Raw genomic sequence first — 10,272 nt, 5'->3', positions numbered from 1 at the left:
CGGGACCCATGTTACTGCTCACCCGCTACAGTTACCGGCACCGGCTCCCCCCTTTGATGCTCACCCACCCCTCTACCCAGCCCCAGGAGGGGAGAGAAACTGTTCCCCCCCCTCCTCAGTTAAAAGGCATTTGGGGAGCGGGTACCAACCCGCAGCCCCGGGTGACCATCCCTTGGGATGCCCCCGCCCACCGGAAGCATTTTCATGCAATAGAATGAGAGCCATGAGAGTACTTTGCATCCGAGCTCACCCATATTAAACTAAATTTCAAAGGGTTCCTCTGCTGGATTTCTAGCCCTGCCATAAAGCCATCACCCACTGGTGAGGTCCTGGGCTGGAAGAGGTGGCCACATACCCCTGGAAATAACGATTAATGATCATAATGATTAATGATCATAATGATTTGGTATTTTTTTGTTGAAAACTTGGGGCAGGTACAAACCACCCAGAAGCTGAGGGCCTGGGCAGATGGATGTGCACCCACCCCTGCATCCCTGAAAACAGGAGGGTGGGATGAGGAAACTCCTGGGCCTGGGCTGAGGGAGAAGGGTCAAACGTTGCAACAGCTGGAAAGTGGATTGAAGCCAAAGTAAATAAACACATACACACAGAAAGAAAAAAAAAAGCCCAAAGAAAACAGGGCAGGCAGTGTCAGTGCTGTGTTTTAGCAGAAGCAGAGGAAGGCTAAGACAGCAATTGGCCCTGGGAGACCTCAGCACCCAGAGACTGTCCAAGAAACACCAACTGCAAGGGGAAGGAGCAGGAGGAGGCTGTCTGGGGACACGGGAGCCCTTGGCTACAGTGGGAGCAGGAGGGAGCTCAGTTTTCCTATCCTAGAAGGAGCAAAGCAGCTATCAGGTGATCCACTGCCAGCTATAAATACACCCGGGAGCTCAGTAAACATCATGGACGGGAAAAAAAAAAATAAAGTGAAGCTAAAGAACAGTGCTGGCACAAAGACAGCATTGTAGAAAGTGGCCAGGAATTAGTTTAGGCTGGAAAGGAGGTAACAGCTCCTGCCTGGCCATACAGGGAAGTCCTTGGAGCAATGACAAGGTCTTTTTCAAAGGCAGAGCTGAGGCAGTTTGAGAAAGGAGATGTAAAGGTTGTAGTGATGAGGGACAGACCCTTTTGACCATGGGGGACAGCTTGAGCCTCCATTCCTACCCTGAGGAGCCCAAGAGCTGTCCCAGCAGAGAGCACAGTCACCTCTTTTTACAGACAGGACCTGCACACTGGAACCTCTCCCCACCCAAACCACTGCAACAGGAAAGGCAGAGACCCATCATGAGAAGGCATTAACCCCTCTCTCACCTGCCAGCTCTGGCTCGCAGCCCTCCTCGCAGCTCAGAATTAAAAACCACAGCAAAACCAGATCAAAGCATCCCTAGAATGAAGGCACCAGCACAACCACCCTGCTGGCGTGCGCAGGGGCAGGCGAGTGCTGCAAATCCCCTGCATGTTTGCTTTGCACCGCCCCGGCAGGGTGAAGATGCTTCATCTTCAGGCAGGAGAAGCATCCCGGTGATGTTTCAGCCCGTGAACATGAAAGGTTCTGGCAGCAGCAGCAGCGTTTCTTTCAAAGCTGGGTGCTGGTTTCAGCGTCAGGAAAGGCTGTCAGGTTCTTGTCAGATATTTACATGCTGTACCCAGGGCAAACCAGCTCACGTGATGTTCACTTCTGGCACAACGCTGCTCGGCTCACAGGCTGAAAATATCCAACCCATCAGGGAAAAATGGCTGTTTATAAGTAAAAAAGTGGGGCTGTCCCTGCCACTGTAATAAAATAGCATCAAAACAAAAAGTGCTCTGTGCAGAACAGAGGCCAGGCTGCTGCCACATTCTTGCCAGGATGAGCATTTTTATTTTTATACCAAAATATTTGATGGTCTAATCATGGCAGTGGGTGATACCACTGCAAGAAAGAGTGCTGCAGGCTCTGCAAAACTGGGAGTCTTCTCCACGTGAGACTTTAGAGATTTGGTGCCTTGCACTGCTGAAAAGCAGCAGTGAAAAGCAAAAAGGGAAAAAGCATGTTTTACAGAACATCCCAAACCCAAAACTTAACTCAGCAGTGCCAACCAGACGAAGATTCACACAGAGCACTGCACATGACATGTGAGATGCAGCCTGCAACATACTTGCTCCAGATGCTTACAGCCCACTTGCATTCCATCTGCCCTCTGGTCTCCAGCTCTGCACTGGGCTCAGCTCCAGCAGTAAGAGTTCAGAATTACTTCAGCAGAATCAGAAAATGAAAAAAAAAACCACTAACCAAAACCCCAAAAGCCAGAGGCTGACAACAATGTCCACCCTTTGGAGAATTTTTCTGGTCATTTCTTTGATTCTGGAGGGCAGCTGGGGAATAACAGCTCCTGAAGGGCTTTGGTAACATTTAATTTTCATGCAGAGGCTTTCATGCCATGCAAAAGAAGAAAAAAAATATGCAAGAAACTTCTACCACTTAGATATATCTGAAGAAACAGTTCATGCCACGAATCCTCTGTCATCTCAACCACCTTGCACGGGCAGCAAAGGTTTTATGCCCATCTCACCTGTGGCACCAAAGCTCCTCTGGTTGTGCTGGAGATGCTTCAGCACCTTCATTGCATCTCAGCCACCCATGGTGATGTGTTGCTGCAGCAGGAATAAGTGTGGGAGATAGCAGGAGCTCTGGGCACCTGCATTTTCTGTGCAGCATTGGTCCTTGTCAGGGCTGGGTTCACAGGTTAATGGTCACAGCCCAGTTGTCGTGTTTGCTCTTGCACAATTCTGGCTTGGCATTGTGTGGAGTTTAAAATGCTGTCTATAAATGCCTTTTCAAGTGCTACAAAGACAACCACAGTCACACAGACAAACCCCTGCAGTCCCAGATACCCTGCGAGAGAAACAACTAAAATGAAATTCTGCTGAAGCTGCTTGTGACAGACCACGATCCACCCCCAGCCCAGCTCTGCAAAATAATCCCTTTGAGCAAGAAGCACCTTTACATCAAGAGGCTCCCAGCAGCATTACCAGAGCTGGGACAGGGAAAGGTGAAGCCCATGGGGTGAAACTGATTTTTGCTTGCATGTTTCCCAGCAGAAAACAGCCCTGAAGCACAACAACCCCATGGGGCTGTCACCCCTGAGGCTCTCAGCATCACCCAACCCAATGAAGGTCCAGTCCAGCAGGACGGCACGGAGGAAAGGGGGCCAACAGGAAGGCTCAGTGCGTCTCCAGTTCACAGCTGGGAAGGGGACCTCAGCTTCCCCCATGCTAGGGGTGGAGGGGCCTCCTGGTCTCCCACTGCCCCAACTGCAGCAGTGGTGGCTCAGGTGGCTGCAGGGGTGGTTGGTGGCTCCTTGGCAGGGCCAGGGGATGAATCAGCACTGCCACCGGTCACATTCTCATATTTTGGCTCTTCCTCCAGGCCAGCCTGTCCCTTGGGTTCAAGGCTGAGAACTAACCCAGAGCTTTTTTCACCTGCAGCATTGTTGGTCCCTTCCTCAGACCTGGTGCTTTTTGGGGAAGGAGATGAGAGAAGGAAGGACTGTCTCTTCCCAGGGACATGCTGGTGCTTGCCAGAGGATGGCTCAGTGGGAGCCCCTGGGATGCTCTCCCTCTGCTTGCAGCTATTTGCTGAGTCCCTGCGTTGTGCCAGAGCCCGGCGAGGTGGTTTCTGGATGCCCTCAATGCTCCTCCTCACCTTGGGCTCCTCCTTTGCAGCCCACTTGCCTTTCTGCAAACTGCCCAGCCTCTTGAGCACAGCCTGGACTGGTCCCTCACCACCTCCATCGGCCTTGGGGTCCTGCCCTGCCGTTCCCACCATCATGTAGATAGTGGTGACATTGGGCTCCTTCCTCTTTGCCTCCCAGCTGCTGGATTTTGCAGCTGCTTCAAGAGCCTCCACTCTTTGGGCCACATGCCTGGTGCTGGAGACCACCCGCCGGCGTCCGCCCGGGGTGGCCCGAGGTGATGGCCGGTGGCCTTCCTCCCCCTTAGTGAGGGGCTCGGGGTTCTCATAGCAATCACTGGCTGGTCGTTCAGCAGGGGGCTCAGCCACTGTGTCCTCTGGTGGCAGGGACAGCTTGGATGAGCCCCATAGGCTCTTGGGCTTCCGACTGGGGCTAGGGGTCTCCACCGCCCCAAATTTCGTCCCCTCGGCAAAGGACACAGAGGGACGCTTGGCCTTGGCGATGCTGGAGGTGCGGGGGATGTCGAAGGGCTGTGAGACATCCTCAGAGTCAAAGGCAGATGGGTCTGGGAGTGCCTCACCTAGGGGGGATGCCCCGTCCTGCAGCTCAGCCTCCCCCAGCAGTGGGACGCCTGCAGGAGAAGGGGACAAGGGTTAGGGCTGCCAGAGCTACCCCCATGCTCAGGGACAGGCTCAGGGACATGGGGACAGGGAATGATGCAACAGGATTGTCCCTGGGAGTGTTTTCCCAGGAGGAGGTTGTGAAACAGGGCTGCCCCCACTGGGCACATCTCATCCTACTGGGCCAAGGACAGCCCTGGTGTGTCCTTGCAGGCAGGAAAACAAGGGTATGAAAACAATTGCTGCCTGTGCCCAGCACCCATCTGTGGGACAGGCAAGTTTGGTAACGGGGCAGGATGGATGCCAGGCATGGTGGCCAGGGAGGGGGTGAGCAGCCATGGATATCACCTTCTCTGGGAGGGATGGAGTACTCGGGTCCCTCGTTGTCAGTGTCAAAGGAGGAGAAGGAGCTGTCTGAGACCCAGGCAGATGATGGTGCCTCAATGAAGCTGGGGTTGAAGGGGATATCCGTGTCGTGGTGGGAAACTGGGGATGAGAAGACACTCATCTGACCTCAGGCACCCTGGGGTGCTCAGAGCTGGGGTGGGAGAACAATACCTGCCCTGAGACATGCAGCGGGGTAAGTGGGGATGCAGGCTCCCCTGCCACAAATGGTGACAATGCAGAGAGCACAGGGTGGGGATGATGACAGCCTGGAAGGGCTTTAGCAGTGATTTTTTTTTTTTTTACCTGTGACTTTGGGAAGTTTGTAGCCACCCAGAGAAAAGCAAGGCATCATAGCACTGATGTTTGCCAGCACCCCCTGCACATGGTGCTTCATCCTGGCCAGCACATCATCATCAGGCACAGCCGCCCTATGCAGGAGAGAGAGGTGTGAAGGGGCATGGGAAATGAGGTTTTGCACCAAAGCTTGCAAAATATAAACCAAAATACCTGTCTCTAACATCTGCTGGGCCAGCTCCACAGCAGCAGCAGGCAACACAGAGCAGCAGCAGCAGGAGAGGGACAAGGATGGCGGCTGCAAGGATCCCATGGTCCTTTAAACCTGTGAAGAGAAGATGGGTTGATTCCAGCTTGTCCAGCAGCTGCCAAGCCCCTAGAGCCACCCAAGATGGAGCTGGTGACCTGCAGTGGGGCCAGGAGACACCATATGGGACCTCGGGCTGCATCACAGCCTCCCAGCACCTCTGTCCCCAGCAAGGATGTGATCATCCCTTGCCTAGTACCAAGGAGTAAAACTTGCTCTTACTCAACACGCAGTCCCCTCGAGCAGGGTGGCAGGTCCCCCGGGAGCACTGGCAGGGTGAGGAACAGTTCGCTCCAAAATACCCCTTGGGGCAGGTGTCGTTGCAGCTGGAAGAGAAAGAAAAGGAGGGAAATGGGGTCCCTGGGGAAAGCAGGACCCCAGCCCTGCCCACTCCCAGCTTTACCTGGCTCCCCAGTAGCCAGCCTGGCAGACACACACTCCTGACACGGGGTCACAGCTCCCTGCAACGCATTCGGGGCACAGGAGCTGGCACCCATCCCCAAATGTGCCTGCAGGGCAGGAGCTGTTGCAGCTGCCAAGACAGAGAGCAAAACATCAACCTGCCGTGCCCCGGAGCAGGGACATCCCCCCAGGACCTTTGCCCTGAGACCGGGTATACCTGGGTCCCATCCAGCCAGGCTCGCAGCGTGGGCAGGACCCGGTTTCTGGGTCACAGATGTCCCCAAGCCGGCAGCCGGGACAGGGCTGGAGGCAATCCTCGCCGTGGAAGCCGGGTGCACAGGGCTCCTTGCAGAGGGTCCCGTTCCAGCCGGGCTGGCAGGCCAGGCAGAAGCCATCCACGGGCGAGCAGGGCTGATTATGCCTGCAGCTCCCACAGCTGCAGGGGTGGACAAAGGGGTGGTGAGATCTTGCCACCCAACCCCCCCCAAAAAAATCAGGTTTCATCATACACCAGCGTTCAGCACTGGTTTGGAACACGGGGAAGTACTCTCTAGCATTTAGTGCAGTACTGACAGGGCAAGGAGAAAGCAGGGCAAATGCTGCTTTATGACCCTAGGGAGCAGGATCAAGAATGACCAGATTCTGGGATGGCACCAGCACTTTCTGCTGGCATGAGTGGAATGTTTATTCTGGAGCAACACTGATGCTGCAGCCAGACAAGCCTGCTCAACCTCCCCACCCAGACAAAGGGCCTTAGAATCACTTTGGCTGAAGACCACCTTTAAAATAATCAAGTCCAACCCTTAACTCAATCTGGGTCCCTGAGCACCACATCTACACATCTTTTAAACACCTCCAGGGGTGGTGACTCACCCACCACCCTGGGCAGCTTGTTCCCGCATCTGATAAACCTTTCAGTGAAGAATGTTCTAATAGCCAAGACAGACACACCTGCCATGACTTTCCACCCTTCTCCCCACCCCTCCCCCCGAGATCTTGCTGCAGCCCCTGGGTACCCCCCGGCTCACCTGTGCACACACTGAGACCCATATTTTCCTGCCGGACAGGGCTCCCTGCAGCTCCTGCCCTGGTAGCCGGGGCTGCAGGCGCAGTGCCCGCTCAGGGGGCTGCAGGAGCCGTGCCCGCAGTCACAGCGCCGCTGGCATGCCGGCCCCCAAAACCCAGCTTTGCATTCGCACTTCCCCGTCTCCTGGGCGCAGGGCGAGAAGTTGCAGGAGCATTTGAAGCTGCACCTCCTGCCCCACCAACCCGGCTGGCAACGGCAGTGGCCGGTGAGGGGATCGCAGTGGGAGGTGGCAAGGTTGCACTGACATTGCTTCTTGCAGGTGGGTGCCCACCAGCCCGGCTCGCAGCGGCAGGCACCCGTGAGGGGGTCGCAGTGGCCGTGGGGGCCACATTGGCAGGGAAACTGGCAGAGCTGTCCCCAGTGGTCAGGGTTGCAGGTGCAGTGCCCGCTGGCTGGGTCGCAGCGCCCGTTGGGGTAGCACGGGCACTGCCGCTTGCAGTCAGGACCCCAGTACTGCTCGGGGCAGGCTGTGGAGGGAAGGAGATGGTGAAGATGGAGGTGATGGGGAAGATCTGCAGCCCTTCCCCTCCTCAGCATCCAGGCTGGGATAAGGGATAGCAAGGGCTGAGACCTGGGGAAATACTCACGGGAACTGCAGTCTGCTCCGAAAAAGCCAGGTTTACAGAGGCAAACCCCGGGTCTCACGCACACCTCGTCAACCCCACAGGCATCCTCACCCTCACAGAGCGCTGTCGGCAGCAGGAAGGGAATATCAGCACAGAACAGCCCCACCCCCAGAGCTCACACGCCCCTGCTGGACCATCAGCCACCCGGCCATCTCCCACTGAGGCAGCCTTCCTAGGGAATCCATCTCTCTCCCTGCTCCATCCCCCTGGCTGAGCTGAAGCACCAGCAGCAGCTTGCTTGGTGGATGTTCAGTGGTCCTCACGCTTTAGCAACCCACTGTTGCTGGCCAAGGAGAGCTGCAGAGGCTTCCTCTCAACACCCAGCACCGTGGAGGAGCCACCTGGCAAAGCTTTGGGCTTCATCACCATCCATCACTCACCAGCTGTGCATTCCTGCCCTTCCTGCTTCCAGCCGGGGCAGCATGCAGGGCCAGCAGGGAGCCTGTGGGAGAGACCAGGGGGGCTTTCAGTTGGGATAGGGGGGGCAGGGCTGGAGGGGATTCACATGCAGCTTCACAGTTTTGGCTGAGATAAAGCGACTGCAGGCGCTTGCCCTGGCTGGGCCCAGCACGGCCCCAGGGGCATTACTCCGGAAGGAAGCCAGCAAAATGGAAGGAAATTTAAGAGGCTGCAGGCTGAGGGGGTGGTGGGGCTGGGTGATGGGGCAGGACTGCCTGGCTATGCTGCTGTGGAGACCGTGGTGGGCTCCCAAACCTCTGGGAGGGGCTAAAAGCTTTGTCAGCAACCCAGAGAAACGGCACTGAAGGGAAAGCACCCAAAGGTGCTGCCATTGGTGGCAAGGTCAGTGGGAGAGGCAACACAGCAGCAAAGCAAAGGGGACATTGGCTCCAAAAAGCCCTTTGGGTTTTGCTACACCTACATTTCCCACTCACTACACCATGAAAGTTTTGCCAGTGCTCCCACCTCCCCCTTGTTGCTCTGCGGAGTGGGAGTCCATGAGAAGTAACCTCTGGAGAAAAGGTCTGGGTGCCCCAAATGCCTATATGTGCCCCAACCCCACTTCCCAGCATTCCCCCAGTCTCTACATACACACTGCTGGGCTACAGACCTCCTTCCATGTAAGGACAGATGGACAATGACCTACTGGGGCTGCTGAGAAGCCCCATGAGATGAGGACATCAGCGCAGACCCCTGTGGCACCTACCTGCAGACATTCCTGCCATCGGGGTCCAGCTCCTGGGCAGAGCTCTGCAACCACAGCCACAGCTGGAGGCAGAGGATGGGCCAGGTGCTCCCCATCCTGGTGGGATGTGAGGTCCCAGCAGCTCCCCACCAGCGCAGCTACCGCACCAGCGTCCGTCTGTCCCGTCCGTCCCGTCCTGTCCCTCCCACAATGCGGCCTCTTCCTCCAGGCAGCCTTGGGTTTCTTCCTGAGGAAATGCGGGAGGAGGTGCCCCAATCCAGACACAAGAGGTGTGGCGGGGAGGGGGGAAGGCAGGGATTGTCACCCCATGGGCTATTTTGGGGCCTTATTGTCACCCTGGCAGCAGAAATGGGTGTCCAGGGGCTTGGAGCAGCCATGCAGGGGTTGGCATTCACCCATGGTCATCCTGTGCCATCCTCCATCACCCCCAAAGCTGTTTTAGAAAGTGTCCCCCCAACCCACATGAGGTGTCATGAGCTGCCCCATGGTGCTGCCAACCCCTGGCAGAGGTTGAGAAGTGGAGACCCCACATCCCCTGTGGGGACATGGACTGCCCCAGGCTGGCCTTTAAACTGCTGTCTCCCCAGGAGCTTTGTGTCAGCAGATTCACAGGAAACACCTTTTTCCTATCCAAGGCCAGCTCAGCCAGGCTGGAAGAGCACTGTTCCCCCCACCATACAGGACTTAACTCCATCACGCCAAGCCCTGCTCCCCATGGTAGCTGACCCCCAAAAGGGGCTCTGGGGTCTGGCACAGTGGACACATCCCTTTGCCTTGGCATAAGGAGGGTGACTGCTGGGCTGGGAAAACTGGAAGCACCACACAGCCCTTAATCACAGCAAATAGAACCTCAGAGGAGAAACCAGACTGATTTATTTCTAACTCCAGTTCGAGAGCTAGAAAGTAACTGACCCGAGAGGACAGACTCGCCCCTGTGAACACAAGGATTGTTCCAGTCTGAAGAGGTCCCAGTACAAAATCAATTCAAAGTCCGAACGGTCGGTACTGGCAAACAAAGGCAAAGAGTTACCACTGAAAACTGTGGCTGGCCCTAAGCCTCACATGGAACCCTACCCACAGCACCACCAACAGTCGGCCTACGGGTTTGTGTTTTACCACAAACCTTGAATCTACCAGCCCGAAGCGGACATTTTCCCCTATTGATGAATGGGCTCCCAAAAGTTCGAACGGTCGGGACTGGCAACCAAATGCAAAGAGTGACCACTGAAACCTTTGGCTGGCCCTAACCCTCACATGGAACCCAACCCACAGCACCACTAACAGTCGGCCTATGGGTTTGTGTTTTACCACAAACCTTGAATCTACCAGCCCAAAGCGGCCATTTTCCCCTATCGCTGAATGGGGTCCCAAAAGTCTGAACGGTCGGGACTAGCAAACAAATGCAAAGAGTGACCACTGAAAACTTTGGCTGGCTCTAACCCTCACATGGAACCCTACCCACAGCACCACCAACAGTCGGCCTACGGCTTTGCGTTTTACCAGAAACCTTGAATCTACCAGCCCGAAGCGGCCATTTTCTCCTATCGCTGAATTGGGGTCCCAGAAGTCCGAACGGTCGGGACTGACAAACAAATGCAAAGAGTGACCACTGAAACCTTTGGCTGGCCCTAACCCTCACATGGAACCCTACCAGCACCACCACCAACAGTCGGCCTACGGGTTTGCGTTTTACCACAAACCTTGAAT

At 55.8% G+C, this 10,272-nt stretch overlaps 1 protein-coding gene across 1 annotated transcript; it reads right to left on the bottom strand.

Annotated features, from left to right (window-relative positions):
- Positions 1 to 1,856: 1,856 nt before the first annotated feature.
- SCARF1 (scavenger receptor class F member 1) lies at positions 1,857 to 8,866 on the bottom strand. The gene is made up of 11 exons (XM_030462560.1): positions 8,566 to 8,866; positions 7,781 to 7,842; positions 7,362 to 7,463; positions 6,716 to 7,241; positions 5,905 to 6,123; positions 5,689 to 5,817; positions 5,508 to 5,611; positions 5,192 to 5,303; positions 4,988 to 5,112; positions 4,646 to 4,783; positions 1,857 to 4,308 (listed from the first exon to the last, which is right to left on the bottom strand). Exons 1-11 carry the CDS (start codon positions 8,658 to 8,660, stop codon positions 3,314 to 3,316), a joined length of 2,607 nt encoding a protein of 868 aa, XP_030318420.1. The 5' UTR covers positions 8,661 to 8,866; the 3' UTR covers positions 1,857 to 3,313.
- Positions 8,867 to 10,272: the final 1,406 nt, after the last annotated feature.

Source organism: Calypte anna, chromosome 19 (assembly GCF_003957555.1).
Source record: "Calypte anna isolate BGI_N300 chromosome 19, bCalAnn1_v1.p, whole genome shotgun sequence".
NCBI classification, from domain to species: domain Eukaryota; kingdom Metazoa; phylum Chordata; class Aves; order Apodiformes; family Trochilidae; genus Calypte; species Calypte anna.
The sequence above is the reverse complement of the archived record's forward strand: the minus strand, read 5'-3'. Positions and strand labels throughout refer to the sequence as shown.

Bases quoted from the DNA above. Each gene is read 5' to 3' on its own strand.
- SCARF1 (XM_030462560.1), bottom strand. From the start codon at position 8,660: ATGGGGAGCACCTGGCCCATCCTCTGCCTCCAGCTGTGGCTGTGGTTG. The intron at 6,124-6,715 runs GTGAGCCGGGGG...CCACCCCTGCAG, and splicing joins GGGTCTCAGTGTGTGCACAG to CTGTGGGAGCTGCAGGCATA. The intron at 5,818-5,904 runs GTATACCCGGTC...CTGTCTTGGCAG, and splicing joins CCTGGCTGGATGGGACCCAG to CTGCAACAGCTCCTGCCCTG.